General features: G+C 41.2%; 1 protein-coding gene across 1 annotated transcript in view; it reads right to left on the bottom strand.

Moving 5' to 3' along the window:
* The window catches only part of LOC141810385 (plexin-B2-like), a 243,342-nt gene that overhangs the window by 40,920 nt on the left and 184,099 nt on the right, over positions 1-18,323 (bottom strand). The window contains exons 4-15 of the mRNA XM_074697867.1: positions 14,580-15,094; positions 13,965-14,291; positions 13,717-13,855; positions 11,073-11,218; positions 10,777-10,956; positions 8,553-8,687; positions 7,104-7,204; positions 5,111-5,237; positions 1,279-1,444; positions 685-796; positions 481-592; positions 62-163 (exon numbers count right to left, since the gene is read on the bottom strand). Of these exons, the coding sequence (XP_074553968.1) occupies positions 62-163; positions 481-592; positions 685-796; positions 1,279-1,444; positions 5,111-5,237; positions 7,104-7,204; positions 8,553-8,687; positions 10,777-10,956; positions 11,073-11,218; positions 13,717-13,855; positions 13,965-14,291; positions 14,580-15,092 (2,160 nt within the window). The 5' untranslated portion in view covers positions 15,093-15,094. The remainder of the gene's footprint in view (positions 1-61; positions 164-480; positions 593-684; positions 797-1,278; positions 1,445-5,110; positions 5,238-7,103; positions 7,205-8,552; positions 8,688-10,776; positions 10,957-11,072; positions 11,219-13,716; positions 13,856-13,964; positions 14,292-14,579; positions 15,095-18,323) is intronic.

Below are 18,323 nucleotides of genomic sequence, written 5' to 3'. Positions count from 1 at the left end.
CATCCCTAACACAGTGGATGATGATTATGATGGTCTTCATCATAAGTGATGGTTATCATACCGGGTAGATGTCCAGGTTTCTTCCCTGAAAGCTGATGGGGATTTCGTAGCCCACTGGGATCAACAGCGGCTCTGGAGACTCAAACTGAGGACAGCTGTCAGGCTGAAACACAGAAAGGCATGTAAATACAACATTCTTATGAGTTTAGTATTCACAGAATAGTCTAAGCTCTAAAATAATCACAACAATGTTAAAATAATAAGGCTTTATCAGCAATTCCAAATTTCATCAAAGTTTGAGCACCCTACACTTTGTGTTTTTGTATTTTTGGATTAATAGCCAATAATTTCCAGAGCGTATTAATGAATACTGAATTTTGTAAGGTTCAAATATAAACACTAGAAAAAACAATTAAACAAAACTGAAAAACTGGAAATGCAATGAAAAAAGAGATTGTCAGTTTTCACTCCAGACGCTACCTGTTGTGATTTCACTACGTGACTTCCATACACAGCATCATCGCTGTCGCTGCAGCTGTAATCCTGAGCGTTCCACTGACAGCCCCATTCACTGGTCACACAAGCAATACACCTGAAAGCAAAAGAAACAACATCACATACTCAGATAAGGTGTAATTAAAGAGTTAGTAACACCTGTGTCTGGTTTTGGGGTCAGCATCTTACGGTGTGTTTGGGTTCTTTCTGACGGTAGCGGCACAGTTGTAGAAGCGATACTCGTCCGAAGCCACCTCGATCCCTTCATTCACCAGTACCTTGACTTTAACAGACACGTAGTCTAGAAAAGAGAGGAAATAGATTAACATGAATGTTTAAAGTGAAAAATACTGTTTTGCCCTCAGTTTGATCTCACAGGAAGTACTTCAACATAATAAGCAAACAAAAGCTACAAAATTTTAACTTGAAGCACAACATTTGAGAAATACCCCTTTTCCCTGCTTAGCAGGAAAAAAAACATTTATAATTTCTGATATGAAACTGAGCCATGGCTAGCAGAAAGTTAGCTTAGGTTAGCATTAAATAAAACACAGAAACAGCTAGCCTAGCTCTGTTAAAAAGTGATGAATCCAAACCGTAATGATAACCATCTTACATGGCAATTTTGCAAGCTAAGCTAACTTCCCTTGTTTAGCAAAATGGATGGGAAAAAGAAATTTCCAAATAATATCCAACAGTTTTGTTCAAATCCTCCTGAAGCTGGAACAAAAAAAATTAATCTCATCCTTCAACTCCATGTAAATCCTCTTTGTATCAGCTTACCCTGTTCATTTTCAGTGACAGGAATATTTGAGGGATGAGGCAGCGAACAGGTGACCTGTGTCTGACTGAGGATGTCGATCACTGCGTCAGTGCCGTAATCTCCAAATTTACACCTCAGTCTGTCAGACGGCCTGAGTCGAGGGAGGGTGGGGATGGTGATGTCAACCTGGATCAAGAAAAGGAGAGTTAATATGGGATCTAAAAGATTTCAAGTGGAACAGATAAGAACAAGAAAGGAGGAGATATTGAAAAAGAACGAGATGTGTTCAAAAATTTGAAATTAAAAAGTCTATCCTGAATGTTGGATTTAATTTTTACAAGGGTTTTAAATTTGAACAAAGAATTGTGATTTTTTTGTCAGAAACATCCACTAACATGGGACAAACTCAGCAAAAGACTGGTGTTATAACTTTGTCCACAGGGGGCGCCAAACCGCAATCAAAACAGTCAAAACAAAAAGTTCTTCTCTGAAGCTCCAAGCTGTTGAAAGGTTGGTTTTATATGCAAATATTATATATATCTTCATCAGTTTTTTGTAATAATTCAAAATAACAAAGTGTGTAAGCCCGTTATCATTCATGTAGTGAGAACATTAGGCCCCAATTATGGGGACATGATGTCCTTAAGGGGACAAAAACATTTCTGTCCTCTATGACAGGCTCCTACATTTATATGAGGTGACTTGGTTTGAGGCTAAGTTAAGAAAGCTATGCTAACTTTTAGAGCTGGGTAAAAAAAGGGGTGATGATGATCAGGGTAAGTCTCAGAGGACTGACTTTAAATCAATGCAATGTCCCCAAAAGTGATGAAAATAGGAATGTGTGTGTGGCGCCATATAAATTACCATTCAATTTTTCTTTTCAAACATCATCTCCTTATTACTCTTCACTGACCTCAACCATTTTAATTTTAAAGTTTTAATTCCAAACTTTTTGATCTCGGGTGACAGAGAAGCCTCTGAATGAATTCACCGGAGACTTCCTCCTCTTTTTAAGAATGTAAAGCTGCATGAGCTAAAGCCAACATCTAACTGGCTTACCAGATTTAAATCACAAACTAAGGCCTGCAACACAGGCGGGAGTCCCAAACTCCCTAATTAAGATGCAGCAGTTTCATTTATCTGGGTCCAAAGTAATTCTGATGTTTGCCGAGGTCAAACTTTAGGAGTCGACTGCTTGAGGAAAGCTGCGCTCAACTCCACCCGAACATAATCTCTGAGGATTTGTAGGTAATGAAGTCCAAATGAAAACACCTAGGACAGCCAGTGAACAAAGATGTACAGTTTCTGCATCTCTAAACTGGATCTTCGGATTCTATTAGCGACTTAACAAGTCCGCTGCAAATTTGTAGTGGATGATAAATTGAAGCAATATTCAAATTAGTAACAAGCAGAGCTGTAGACTTAACAGAATTAACTTAACTACAAACCTGAGCCCTGAAACACATTAGTTTCCCTTAGTGCTCTCTGCCTGACATTAGGAGCAACATAAAGTTTTCGTCTGTAGACTATAAAACACCCATCCTCTTTCTATTTGCATGTTGTTTATAACATGACCTGATTGTAACGATGAAGCATCTATAATATTGTTTTGTTTACTCCTTATGTCTGATGAAGATGACTGAGAACTATGTCACCATAATCACAAATGTACTCATCAATAAACACAACACATTTCTGTCAGATCAAGCCTCTACGGCTTGTTTACACATCAGCTCTTCTGTAGCTAGAGCTAATATACATATCTGAATATCATCACAAGTTTCACTTTGCACACATTGTCCTCATGTGCATCCCTGGAGGCGGTGAAGTCTTCTACCTTAGGGAAGAAACGAATGAAGCCAGATAACTTTGATCAGCCTGCGTGTCTTGCAGGATGAAGTCTCTCTCTTGTAAATCAGCTCTTTGATCAATTCTTCATTAGCTCAGAAAGCTAAGCTGTCAGGTTCAGGTAGAAGGGTATGCTCTGTTACTCTCTGTCTGTGCTCAGTGTGAAATAGTTGCTGCTAGTTTGGGTTTTCTCATTGTACGGGTAACCGTTAGCTAACAGCATAAAATTTAGGGTGAATGCTCTTTTTAAAAAAGCCATAGCAATTGTACCCACTAGAGATGGGTACCTTTCACATTTGAAATGATTCGGTACCAATGCCCTTTACCTGGCAATTGGTACCAGTGCTCAACGGGACCAATTTTCGGTACTTTTTTGTGTTTATTTGGTAAAATATATCAATTTGTTTAATAATGCAGTGTATTTTTTTTTTCAATTTAACATATTCATTCTTCAGTATACAACTTTGCAAGGCTGTGTTCATGTCCAGTATGGAAAATCGTCTACTCTTCCACTCCCTCACAGTCACAAGGATGTATTTAGGTACCTAAACATGGTACCTTTTGATAATTCGGTAGCCATCCCTAGCTCTCACTGTGTTTAATTCACCAAAGAGTCACTTTCCAATGTTTAGAAACAAAATACATGCAGTTCCTTAAGTGTCCACTAGAGGCTGTTTCAAAAGCTGAGGAAACTCTATTAGGTTATATGTAAAAATGAACATTCCTGAACATGAAATTTCTTTTCTTTTTTTCTTTTTAAACTCATCAATTAGAACAACACGGAGGAAAAGAGACATTAGTTTATACAATTAGCAACATGGCTGAGTTGACTGAAGGATTCGTGAGTTGCAGCTGTTTGCTAGGACGCTAAAAGCTTGCCTTGGCTCCACTCCTCGCTGGCTAACGTCATTTGGCTTCAAAACGTCTTTCCAGAAGCTGATTTTGGGACCAAAAACATATTTTATACTCTTTTACCACTGTGAGTTTAGATTTTAAGCTAACACTAGCTGCTAGCTCTGTTGGGCTCACTTTAGATTGGCTGGCTAACAGAAATAGTGTTACTTTCCTGTCAGTTACACCTGATTTATTCCTCATTTAAAGGAGACAAAAATTACTTGAGCTAAATAGCTTTTTAGAAGAAAGTTAAGCTCCACCTGACTCATTAATCTTTGAGGTTTTAAGCTGTTTGCTTTGGAAATGCTAGCTTTAGCCTCAGTTTTTTAGCATCATAACACTTAAGCAGGTGTCTAGTACATGTTTAAATACTCTTAACAGGCTGAAATAGAGTCAAAACTTCATTGGACACAATAAAAACATTCTTTTGTGGCTCATTTTCCATTTTTGTCTTTGTAAGATTGCCACAAAAGCACAAAAGGCAATTTCCAGTGATGAATGATTCGTCATTTTTTAGCATTCATCAGGGAGAAAATCAAATTACACAGAAGTAATTCTTGAATTTTTAGTAACAAGGTCAACAATGACAAACTGTTATTGTTGTGAGTCTAATTGAAATCGTCTGTGTTGGTGCTTTGCCTCATGTGTGAGTCACCAAAACAAGGTGTCATCAGCAGTTTCTGGCTGTTCCAAGGAGGCATTATTTCACCTTATGAGCTGAATCAGCAGCAAAGCTACAGAGTTGTTTATCAAGGCGACTGTCAGCACAAACAACACGAGTTCAGCGCTGTACACATCTGGCTCACATCCACAAAACGTAAACTATAATGTCACTGTGTGTTATAGATGTCTTCATTTCTCTCTATCTCCCCTAAGGGCCCCCCTGAGGACCCCGAACCAGAGGTTAAGAACCTCTCAGAAATGCTGCTGACACAAACACACAAACACACAGAGCCTCCAACACTGAGAGAGTTTCAGGAGGTTTGGCTGGTTTAAATTAAGCAGCGTTCAGCACAAAGTGAATTTAGCTCAGGGGGAATCCAGGGGAAGACTCAGAGAAATGTGCACGCTCACTGAAAACCTCAGCCTCACACTCTCTCTGCTCCTTACCATCTGCGTCTTCTTACAGCTGAGGTTCGGAGGATTAAAAGCCTGGATCTGAACGCACTGCTGATTGGGCGACCACAGCCAGGTGTTCTCCTCCGATGACCTGCTACACTCCTGCTTCCTGGTGCACCTGTAGGTCAGGCAGATGTACAGGTTAAAAACAAAAACACATAAAAGCAGTCAGATCACTAAGAGGTGACCTCCTAGTTTCATTTTGTAAAATGGAAGAAGATTAAAAAAGAAAAAAAAAATTATTCTTCACCTTTCGTTGTCTCAGTCTTGTCTCTAATGCATGAATTGCTTTGATGTACTTATTTTTGTGTCTGTTCCAATTTTATGTGATATATTGTAAGTCTTTTTCTTTTGTTCTGGGTCTGTTATAACATACATTTTATGTATTTTCTCTTGATTTTTTTGTATTTTAAAACTTTATCATTATATTTTAGGCTGCCTATTTGACAACTGGGTTGACAACACAGCTGGAAATAAGCTGTGAGGGCTAAAGCTGCCTCTGTAACTCTATAGTAAATTAAAGGTGACTGTCCATGTAACAACAAACAAATAAACTAAACTAAAATAACTAAACGTTAGAGCTGCTAGAGAAATATGTAGCCAGGAAACTCAGATTTCCATGTTGTTATAAATATTTCTGTCATATAGGCTCAAAATGAAGGTGAATGTTGTGTCTGAGCTGCAGTGAAGCCTCCAGCCACTAGCTGGAGCTAGTAGCTGGCATCTCTTACCACAGCGTGGTTTGGTATAATTTGATTTTGATTTAGGAAACAGAGACAAAATTGTAGGAAAGAGTTGTCTTTTTAACATAACTAAGGGAATGACAAACAGAGACATGTGGGTGCTAACGTGCAGTAGAAGCACTGCTAGCTCTGCTAACTGTAGCTCAAGCAGCAACTATTCTAAAAATGTAAGGACACGCAGTTCATTGAGTGTCCACTTGAGGCTGGATTTTCACAGCACAAACAAACCTTCAAAGGCTTGAACCAAAAACCTCTCCTGTCTGAACAGCTAATCTTTTTAACACCACACACTGGGGTGAATTTTTCCTAACGTGGCAGTTTAGGAGATGTTAAGATGAGAAGTTTACCCAATCAGAGGCACAGCTCAGCTGACTGACAGGCTCTATAGCTGTTAGTAAGGATGGCCAACATGGCCACTGTCGTCAAATTTGCTTCAAAACTCTGTATCAGAAACAGATGGGTGACATCACAGAGACTATGTCCATTTATGATATCAGCTTTAGCCAAAGTAAGAAAACTCCTTGACAGTTCTAGTAGCCATAAATTATGCTTTATTTTAAAAGGTTAAGCCCTTTGCACACCGAATGCATATTTCTCGCAGGAATATTTGCATGTTATTTATTTTTTATGAACCTACTTTTTTTCAATGTAAGCTTTCACACTGGTAACGTTCTTTCTCTGACCTTTTTGAAGGTAACAAATTATGAAAATTATTATCAATATTTAATTATAATAATGCATTATTATTATTATTATTATTAAATTATAATTATTATTATGCGTTGTTATATGTTATTGTCGATTACTTTAATAATAATAATAATAATAATAATAATAATAATAATAATTATTATTATTATTATTATTATTATTATTATTATTATTATTATTATTATTATTATTATTTTATTATATTATATTTTATTTCATTTTATTTTATTTTTCTATTAATTCTATTTTATTTTATTTTTTACATTTTTTCCCAGAAGCTTTGAATTTTTCCTTTTACTTTTTCAAAAATAGATAGTTTATGTTACAAATTTCAGGGGATAAACCGGTATTGTAAGAACATTGTGTTGACATCGAAACTCTGGCTACTTTTCTCATCTCTTTTCTTACGAAAATAGCAAAAAAACAAACAAACAGTATTTTGTTTTTCGTTCAAGATTAAAAATTGTGCAACAATAAATCCATGAATTTGTTCCATATTTTTTCGTAAACACAGACTTAGAGTGACTCACTTTCCCTCCAGGACACACCAGCCACAGTACGGATCCTTCATCGAGACGCAGGACTGGCAGTCTGTCTTCTGGTGGCAGGCCTGGACAGGAACTTTGGTGATCTGCAAACACAAGACAAGACTTTAAAGTGAAGTTTATGAGCAGGGTTATCAGAAAAAAATGTGTCCATGTATGTTACGTTAACTATCTCTGAATATCCCTGATCCAGACACGGAGGTAAAGGTGCGACTTTTCTCAGCCAAGTTCTGAAGAGTCTTTTCTGTATGATTACTTCAGATTGGAAGACTTGATAAGATAACAGCTTGAAGTGCAAGTCACACTGAGTTTTATAAGATTGTACTTCTCGTCTGATGGAGTTACGACCCTGAGAAGAAGCAGAAATTTCCCACTTATATTCCCCTCACGCAGCATCTTCCCCTTCCCTTCAACTTCCTCGCGCACTCCTTGAGAGGCTTTCTCTTCCAGCAGAATTAAATCACCACAGAGACAAACAAGAGAGGAGCAGAGTGAATATTTCATTCCTCAAAAACCTCTCCTGTAATGTTAATCCTGTCCAAATGGGGCTTAAGACTGACAAAAGTAGGCCCGGGTCTGACAGCGCTGATCACAGCCGCCTGACGAGCGCCGTCTGATCGTTTCTGTGTTTGTCTGCTGGAGGAAAAAAAGGTGATAAGTCTGGGATCCTTTTGGGACAAGTGTTCTGGTTTTTGTCTTTTCATGGTTTTTACTTTCACAGCTGCCACTTTTGATGCGCTGCCTGGATTATGAGTCATATGTTGAAAGTTACACCCCGAGATATGTGTCACATCTAAAGCATTACATCCAGTTTTAGCTGCATTATTCCAGCGTTTGAGTCCCGTGACATTAAACATGACTTTATTCGCAGATTTTCCTGTCACATTTCCTTGTAAGGAGAAGATCCGTGTGTGCTCATTTGGAGGCGAACATCTTCTAACCAGATGTGGAAATAATTTCACTCCCCGACATGGAAGAGGCCGGTCTAATGGATTTAAATGAGCAGATGGAAGAAGCTGGAGTGTCGTCACTTGACTTGATCAAAGTGAATTGCTGCCTCTTGAAGTGCACGCTAATTAATTCATTTCTAAATCAATATCATCCATTTTACTTCGGTGTGGCGGCGGAGAACGATGGCGACGCAGAGATGAAAGGACAAAGGAGAGAAAGACGAATGAGGAGGGAAGACGGAGGGGAAACAAGGAGAAAGAGAAGGAGGGGATAAATCGATTGCTGACTCCTGTGCGGTAATGTAGACGGATGTTTCGAGCGTTCGCTGACGACTGAATAAATGATCAAAAACGACGGACAGAATAAATGAACGACTCGCGACCTGCTGGATGAAATGAAAGAAGAAGAGGTAAGAAAAGTCCCCGGCTTTATTGGACGGATGAAAAAGAATAATCAATACGTCTGTGTGTGACTGAGTCTGACCTTCTTCTCCGTGGTGATGTACAGGTGTTGCTTCTGGGAATCGAACAGCAGGTTCTTGTTGACCTTGTCTCCGGTGACTTCACCTGGCGCTCGCCCGTACACCTCTGGGGGAGACGACAGGTGCACCTTCAGCACCTACGGGAACACGGAAACAGCATTAGCAGGCTGAGACACTCACTCTTTCCTCTAAATGCTTCTTACTTTTCCACACAGACGCTGAAGTTACAGCAAAAAACTCTAAGAAGGAAGAAATGAAACAGCCGGCTTCTTGTAGAGAGCTCGTTCACAGTTTTAATGTTTTAAAAGAGGGAAAAAGTTTAAGGAGAAGCTTTAAAAAGTTCTCCTGGACTTTTATAGGTTTTTATTTAACTCTCTTGTAGGAAGTTATCCACTTAAATTATGCAAATATTTGGGACAACAACTTAAAACATCCTGTGTTTTTATAGTGTTATTCCAGTTGCACCTATTGCACTCTTTTTTTTGAACTAGGTCTCTGTCTTAAAGGTTTTCTAAACAGAGGTTACATTTCTGCTCTTATTTTTCCAACAGAGGTCAAAAAAGGCAGCCAGGTTCTCTAAAATTTTATGGTCACACATTGAAAAGAGGATCTGATCTTCTCCAGTTGGTGTCCATAAAGTTTCATGACAATTTAGGGATTGTTCTGTGAAATCAGCAGTTATCAAAGTTTTAATCACATTGCATTTGTGTATTTCAGTTTTCTTGTTTATAAAAGAGGTGCCGCTAAATGAAGGGTGTCTAAAATGAAAAGTGTCTTTCCACTTTAAAGTGATACTCCGGGATGAAACAAGTTGGGTCCTATCACAAGGTTTAGGGCAGAAATTACCCCTACAGCAGTGATTTTGTGCAGCAGAAGCCCAGGGCGCTCACCAAACACCCCCTCCCTGCTCCTCTGCCGGTTTCCTCTGCACTCAGACGAGGCCATTTTTCACTTGACCAAAAACACAAATAAACGGACTCCCACTGAAAAAATCTGATATGGGTCTGCATTCACGCTTTATTTAGAGAATTTTCAGCGCGTTACTTTCACACAAAAACACCGCTAAATAAGGCTCTGGTTCTCATCGTCTCGTAAAACGGTGCTACCTCCGCTGCAGAGCCACAGCTGGCTACGAGGCGCTCACCGCTTAGTGTATCAGTCCGCGCGCACGGCGTGACAGATATAAACAAACGCAGGTAGTCTGCCAGGATGAAGAGACACAATGAGAACTAGAGCCTTATTTAGCGGTGTTTTTGTGTGAAAGTAACGCGCTGAAAATTCTCTAAATAAAGCGTGAATGCAGACAGATATCAGATTTTTTCGATGGGAGTCCGTTTATTTGTGTTTTTGGTCAAGTAAAATATGGCCCCGTCTGAGTGCAGAGGAAACCGGCACTTACTAAGGTTTTTTCCTCCTGTTTAAATTCTCACTGCTGTTGTTCGTTACTTTAGACAAAAATGTCTGCTAAATGAAAATGTTGAATGTTAGAAAAAAGGCTCCTCTTCAAGGAAGAGTCACGTTTTACTGAAACAAAATTGGATACACAGACTCAGCGAAGAATAAGTTCTTTAAAAAAGCTTCAGTATCTACTCCTCATTTTTTAACAATTTCCACATATTTTTTGTGTATATATATTTTTTTTTTTTTGTGCTACATTTTTCAAACTGTAAAGAAATTTTTTGGACACTTTAGCTTTGTTTGTGCGCTTGACAGGAAATGTAAATGTTCAGATTATTTAGCACGATTCATTTCAGTGACATCACTAATGTAATCTTGGGCCATGTCTTCACATACCCAGGTATTTGGAAAACTGCATGGACATCACTATAAACGATGTTTTCGGAAAACTCCTGCCAAAGTGAAGATTTAGAAAACTCTGGTTTTATGGTTTTGTGTCGACGCTGGGAAACAGAGTTTTCTGGTTCTTGAACGTCACAGCTAAACGACGGGCATATCTGCCGAAATACGGGTTTGGTATGCCTCGAGCTGCACTTATCGGCAGATTTTTCTGCTGCTTGTGGACGTAAGTATTTTCAAAACGAACGAGGGAGGAGTTATTTATTTTTGAAAAAGCCCAGCTGCATGTGTGCAAGGCCTAAGATGAAAGATAGGGGGCGATATGAAGATGAATCTAAAGGCAACGGTTGACCCAGGGCTGAAAGTAGACCAAAGTAACCAGTTTTCTTTTTTTAAAAGTTAGGTGAGTAAACATGGCTGACATCTTACCTCTCCTGTGGCGGTGCCCAGGAACGCCACAGCGTGCCCCATTTCCACCGCGACAGCCACCGCAGTCATGTGACCCTTCCTGATCAACGGGTTCTCAGCCCTTAAGGCGAATTCTGCCTTGCTGGCGAGCGGCGAGGGCAGGAACTCGGCTCCACACTTGTACTTGTCGACCATGTTATGCTGATGGAGCAGATGAAATCATTCATATTAATACGGCGCTCCGGACTGGCTGTCAATATTTATCCCTCCTTTGTTCCAGGCGCTCTTTATCTCTGACTCCCAGGCAGATCTCTCACCTGATTGCTGCTGCTGCACAGCTCCTCAGACTTGGAGGAGTACGGCGAGTAGACAGCAGCCCTCCCGTTAATGATGCCGTTGTGGCTGTAGCAGGCTCCAATTATCTCCACCAGCCGCTTATTAATGGAGGGCAGAGGGTACATACCTGAAAACAGGAGAAAGGCACCTTCTGTGTTTGGTTCTTGGGGTTTTATGCGTTTTAGATCAACTTCAAAAGAATTCAGAATAACAGATCCAAGTCCAGGTTTTCTGGTAAGAAGTGAAATGTCACAGATCACAAACAAAACATTTTCAAACCCTTGTTTTTACCCTCCTGCCTGACATAAAGAATGTAAGGTTAGTCTCTAAAACTTGGGAATATTAAAGATTCATAAACAGTGTTGGGGAAATTTCTGAAAAAAAGTAATTAGCTACAATTACTTGCTTTTTAAGCCTGTCTCTCACGCCACTCCCGACTTACAATTTCTCCAGATTGACCCCTTATTTTTAAGTCTAGTCCTTACATCTCATATTTTTTTTTAAGTCATATTGAGTCATCGACTTGTGCCTTACATTCAAACCTCAAAAAGCATCCCCTCCTCTCCGTGGAGTTGGTTTGATCCAAAGACGCTGCATGAGATCCTCTCTGACTGAGATCACACAGACACACACAGGTAGCTCTGTGGTATTTGTTACTGAAAAGTTGACTTTAGCATCAGCTGTTTTTTAAAGACGTATCAACATGATTGTTCTCATAGGAAGGGCGAGGACCCTATTGTTTTTACTCTGACACTGTCACTTTCTTACGCTGGTCTTTGAGCTCTAATTTCACCCTCGAACTTGCTCAGAAACTCACCAAAATTAGCACACTCCTCACATGCCTCAAAAATTTTTATTTGATACCAAACTTGACCCCAAACATCCCATAATTTTCTCTCCAGTGTCATCTAAGCACTCAAAAAAACACTAGAATGGCTTTAACATTCTCATTAAAACGCACAAACTACCTGTTGGGGCCTGAAAGCCCAATCGGGCACAGGAAGCCAGCAATTTGCCTTTCATAAAAAACACTTCATATTCGCTGAGATGACAGATCGGACCCTGCTTTACAAAAATTCTTAAGGAAATTGATGTTTCAGACCCGGTTTTCGAAAGGCGAGCCCTCAAAGTCTGTGAACCCTAAAGAAGCCCTCTCGGCTCCCTCCATTAGAATGAATTTGAGTGGAGCCTCCAGCTATGCACAGGCCGCCACATTTGGGCCTCTGGACAAAAAAGTAAAAGTTGTACAGCTTTAAAAGTGACATTGATGGATTCCTGCAAAAATTTCCAACAAAAATATCATATTTTTTTGCTGATTGGGTGAAAATTCTGGCATCTATAAAGAGTTGTTTCCAAAAATTCTGTCAGTTATTCTTCACTCTGCGGCAGTTGATGATGTCACACACTCTTCAGGAGTTCCGTGCAGCTGGTCATGTGACCCGCTAAAGGAGGGAAAATGCTAAGTTTGTCACACACATAGGCTGTGTCTGAAACAGCATACTAACGTACTACTCATACTAAGTGTGAAAAATGTCAAAATTAGTATGTAGTGCGTTCACATTAAATAGTATGAAAAGATTGTGTGCGCGAGAATTACCCGGATGTATACTATATCGGTAAAAATTGTAAGTATGGGAAGTGGGCATACTAGTTGCACTGACACGCCCCATAATGCATTGCGAGCCCCATATTTACAAACATAAATCAGCCACTAGCAAACTTCCCGTTTTCAAAATAAAAGCATCTTTTATTATCTCCTTTAAGTTCTTTAACGCTTTCGTAAATTGGGCTCTTATTTTGGAGCCGACTGGAAATTTCTTCGATAGCATATTGGCGCTATTAACAGAATGTCCGAAATGTCCGAAATGTCGAAATTAAATTTGTATCCGTGTGTTTTGTGGCCCAAATGACCACATTTTGGTTTTCTACGTGATGACTTTCTCGCCTTAAATGTTCTTAAAACTTTCAAATATGGCGAATCATCAGAGATATTTGATAGCCTGGTGTGCTTCCATAGACTTATGTGTGCTTCCAATTTTTGTCGTCGGAGGTTTTGAAATGCATCATGGGAAACTGAGTAGTATACTACAGTGTAAACGGTTGGCACTCTTATCATATTTATAGTATGTAGTATACAGTATATACACAACGACCATGTAGTATGTAGTATGTTAGTATGCCATTTCAGACAAAGCCATAGACTGTAAAAAAAATGGATGTCCGCTTGCTCGGCTCGAAGTGAGGTCTCCACAAAAACTGCTCCCCCTGGTGGCTGGCTGCAGTATAGGTCAAACTTTAAAAAATTAATACACCTGGTAGAAATGTTTCTCACATCCGATTGTTGTGGTGATTTGAAGATATTATTTGGTTGTCTTGTGTCCAAGTCCTCTTTTTTCGGAAAAGTTTCATTTTCATTAGTCATACAAGGTTAAAAACAAGGCTTTACGTAACGCTTAACGATGATTGACAGCTGCCGTTTTCTTGTATTTTTTTCAGGGATCGTCAAATATGTCGGGAGGTAGAGTCAGGAAGAAAAAGGAACTCTGATATTTCTAACGCCGTTATTCCCAACACTGTTCATAAAAGCCTGAACAACAGATTCATCAGTGACGAACTGATACCCACACATGGCAGAAGTCGACGGATCTTCATCAGAGGTGAAGGTGACGAACAGGACCTTGTCTGTTGGAGAAACTTCTCCATACCCGCTGGAATCGCTGAGACTCTTGGCCAAATCTGCGCCTGGTTCCGCGACATACGCAGCCTAAAGGAAAGAGAAGGAAAGAAAGAGATGAAAGGTGAATGCTTGGTCCCAGTTTTAGAAAAACTCATCCAAACGAAACCTAGCGTAGAGTTTCCACGCCTCACGCTACCTGAGCTTTGTTGTACTTGTTGCCTCTGCTGCAGTTGAGCTGCAGCTCCGTGTACGAGTAGTAACCCTGATCGTCCTCACACATCCTGGAGATGAAGGTGAAGTTCTTGGTGTCCTGAACCCCGAGCGTCCGCGAGAACAGGAAGTAGACGAAGCCGCCGTCTTTAAAGGAGAAGCGGAAGTCGTGAAGGTAGCGCAGGACAAAGGGGTTAGCTTGGACCGCCGAGGCTTCGATGATGCTGTCGAATACGACCCAGTCGCCGTAGTCCTCCAGGATGCGGGTGGAGATGAGCTTGGTGCTGTCGTGGCTGCCGTATCCCTTACCGACCTGGGAGGGAAGAAACGATGAGATCATGAAGAAATGAAAACGTCTTTATTCACTCTTTGGAGGAAATGGAGAATAAAACACTGTTAGGAACAACATCAGACATCTTGTTGAGATTAATTTATTCGCACAGAAGAAGAAACACGGTTAATAAACACTTTAAGATAATTGACAAGAGCGCTGATTTCCCATATGGCTGCTAATTTCATTCCTGTGTCTCTACGAAAGACGGAGATGAATTATTCTTCCTTTTGTGAGTATGTGTGTGTGTGTGTGTGCTTTTCTTCTCACCAGGAAAACGGTGAATTTGACTCCTTCCCTGGGACTAAAATGTGACATCACGCCGACCACCGACACGCTCTCCTCCGCACTCGCCACGTACGACTTCTCCCCCTTGGTGTCGCTGAAGTAGATCAGCTGCTCCACGTTGCTCAGGTTCCTCAGGGAGCAGATCCCCCTGAAGACGCTCCCACACACCACCAGAACGTCCTTCTCCCGGTGCACCAGCAGCAGCTTGTTGTGGTTGTCTGTGTCCCGGGCCTCCTCGCAGGCGTCTGTGACGGGCGGCGTGCACTGCCGGTCGTCACGCTTCGGGCCCGTTTCGGTGCGGGACTCCACCTCCAGGTCAGGGGTCAGCTGGTAGAGGGAGTTGACGGCGCCGATGTAAAGGCGGCCGGTGTAGTTATCGGCGACCACGTTGTTGATGAGAGTGTCAGAGAGGAACTCCAAGTTTTTACTCTGCGTGGGGCTGAGGTGGAGCACGGTCACCAAGGCAACGAGCCACGCCCACCTCCACTCCATCATGTCTGGAAAACAGAAAAGAAAGACTAAATATTCAGAAGTTCAGGACGTTTAAAGTTCTCTGCACCAACTTTAATGATCGTCATTTGCTGTTTTAATCGTTTGCATGTGAAAAACTCTGCGTCATTTTTTTTTTTCCCTCTCTGATCCTTTCAGGGTCAACACACTCTTTCCAACTCTCATCCTGCAGCTCCAGAAGAGCTGAGCTACATTCAGTGCATCGTCCGTGCCCCTGCACTTGTGCTAACATCAGTTTCCTCAATTGAATTCTTGTGCTCACAGAAGGTCACTGCAGGGCGATGCTCGATGTGATTCATGGCTCCTGCTCGTGTGCCTGGTCCCTACACATACAGACAGGGTAGAGTACAGTGGCAGGGTGCAGGTTGGCTTTATTTCATTTCTTCAGTGTTTGTATTAAAAGTCTCGGCCTTCAGGAGCTGCTGTTTGTCAGCAGAGTGACTGAAAGTCCTCTGGGCTGATTTCCATGAAAAGTGGAGGAAAGTTGTCTCATGGTTTAAGGAAGAGGATTCATTGTTTCAGTGCAGACTGGGCCCAAATTCACAGAAATGCTCTTGGCAGAGTTCTTAATCATGTAATTTATGTGAACATGTCCATTTCTGGTTAAGTGCACAAAGCTAACCAAAGTAGCAAGGTCTCAGTAAACTACATGTGACTGAGCATAGGCTGCTTGTATGAAGCTCTGAACGTTCTCCTTCACCTGACGTCTTTAAGTTACTGATTTTTATCAGGATGTAAAAATGTGAGAGTTCAAAAAACGCATCAAAAGTTACAAAATGTTCCGGAAAAGACAAAGTGATGCAAGAAGAAAGTTCAGGATGCAGGATGAGAAATTTAGGGGATAAGGAGTTTTGCCTCCTTCCTTTCTTTCTTCCTTCCTTCCTTCTTTCCTTCCTTCACCTGTTTCTCCCTTGCTCCCCCTCTTTTATTACTTCTTCCTCCGTTCCTCCCCCATTCATTTCTTTTATTCCTTCCTCCCTCCCTTCCTCCCCTATTCCTTCCTTCCTTCCTTCCTTCCATCCTTTCTTCCTACTTCCTTCCCTCCCCCGATCCTCCCTTCTCCCCCCTTTCATTTCTTTTATAACTTCCTCCCTTCTTTCCTCCCCTATTCCTTCCTTCCTTCCTTCCTTCCTTCCTTCCTTTCCCTGTTTCTCCCTTCCTCTCCCATTCATTTATTTAATTACTTACACCCTCCCTTCCTCCCCCATTCCTTTCTTCCTTCCTTCCCTCCTATCTTCCTTCCTTCCTTCCTTCCATCCTTCCCAGTTTGGGATCATTAAATAGATCAGTTCTTTTGTATTCTATTCTATTTCATTTTTTGTATTCTATTCTATTCTATTCTATTCTATTCTATTCTATTCTATTCTATTCTATTCTATTCTTCCTTCTTTCTTTCCTTTCTTCCTTCCTTCCACAATTACCCAGTTTGGGAACATTAAGTATTTCTATTCTATTCTATTCTATTCTATTCTATTCTATTCTATTCTATTCTATTCTATTTTTATCCTTCCTTCCTTCCCCTTTCCTCCCTTGCCCTTCAGTTCCACCCTTCCTCCCCCATTCATCTACTCCTTTTTCTTCAACCTGTAGCCTCCTTTTTCTTTCCCTTCTTGCTTCCTTTTTCCTTCCTACCTTGCTTCCTTCCCTCCCCACCCCTTCTTTTCTCCCCCCAAATTCCTTCTTCCCCTTATTTCTTCCTTACTCTCCCATATTTTCTGACCTTGCTTCCTTCTTTCTCCCTTTCCTTTTCCTTTTTAGCTTTTTCCCCTCCTTCCTTCATTTCCTTCTTTGTCACTTTTTTACTTACTCGCTTGTTTACTTTTTTGCTAGCCTCCTGCCTTGCTCCCTTCTTCCTGCCTTCCTTTTGCTGTGTTTTTAGGTCAAAATCATCTGAAAATCAATCCTGATCAAATCCAGATCCTGATCCTGCCATAAAACATCCTGACATATTGTGCCCATATCGCCCCCTGATGGAGAACATGTAACAGTGCAGAAAACTGACCACTGATCGTCTGGTATCAGGGGACACCTGCGGGACAGGTGAGGTGAGCTTTCATCAGTCTGATGATGGCAGAAGGAGGTTTGAGCTCAGTGGGTGACGGATTGTTTAGTCCTGTTTGTGAATTGAAGGACAGCGTGTTCGTCCTCTGAACAAGCAGCGCTGTGTGGACTCTGCGTTTAAGCATCAAGACGAAAAGAGAAAGAGTGGATGCTGAGAGACAAACTCGAACCAATAATGAGGAGCTTCTCATTAAGCCTCAAACATCCTTTACTGGAGCAAAACGAGAGGAAGAGGAGGAAGAGGAGGAGGAAGAGGAGGGGGAGGAGGCCAGAAAGTTTAGAGCTGCAGCCAGATTAGATTAGCAAAGACTAAAGAAGAGAGAGTGTGTGCGTATGTGTGAAAAAAGGAGACTGAGTGTAGCAATTAGTTGTGTGACACACTGAGTCCCTGCGTCCATTAGTCTGGATGGGCGTGTTTAATTATAGCTGCGGCCTGCGGCTGTAAAACAAGGCTCCAGTGTTTGCTGCAAACATTGCTCTTTTCTAATCTGTTTACCGGTGACGCAACTCCCCGGTTATTCTCTGTTGATTCACATAAAACTCCACTAAAATTTCCCCTTTACTCCTGTCATGAATTACCCAGAGTGCATCATGTTTTCATTACCCCGACTCGGCTTTCTGCGCCGTGAATCAAACCGTTTATGTTGGTTTATTTACGCTTTCATGATCCCGCGTTTTATTGACCAATCACGGGTTTAACAGAAGCTATCGGAGGGTTCTGATTGGTGTTCAATTGACCGTGCTTTTTCTCCCTCTCCAAATTGAATTCACTCCAGTTAGCTTCATTGCAAAGGGATTTATTAGAGAGAAAAGACTTATCTCCCTAACCACCTGCTCGCCTAAATTACCTGTCCGCAGATATCAGGAGTCAGGGGTCTTAATGGCTGCAGTGCAGAGTTTCAGAAAGTGGAACAGTGGAGGAACGGACACCAACACGTACGGAGTATGACTCTGGAAAACAACACCTCACATGTTGCAGGATGCATGTTAGGACGCAGACGTCAGAGCCATCCTTGTCTGTTTTCACCTTGCTTCAACCCCAGGTGTGTCTCTCTCTGAAGACGCCACATAAAGTTGAAATAAGTTGCGCGCCGGCTCCGAAGTCACTTTGCCCTCCAACCGCCAAAGCTCCATCACATGTTTGATGGTTCTGTA

The sequence above is a fragment of the Halichoeres trimaculatus genome, unplaced genomic scaffold, assembly GCF_033239565.1.
Source record: "Halichoeres trimaculatus isolate MK-OKI-2021-1 unplaced genomic scaffold, fHalTri1.1 fHalTri1_scaffold_21, whole genome shotgun sequence".
Lineage (NCBI taxonomy): Eukaryota > Metazoa > Chordata > Actinopteri > Labriformes > Labridae > Halichoeres > Halichoeres trimaculatus.
Note: the sequence above shows the minus strand (reverse complement) of the source record. Positions and strands in the feature narration are given on the sequence as shown.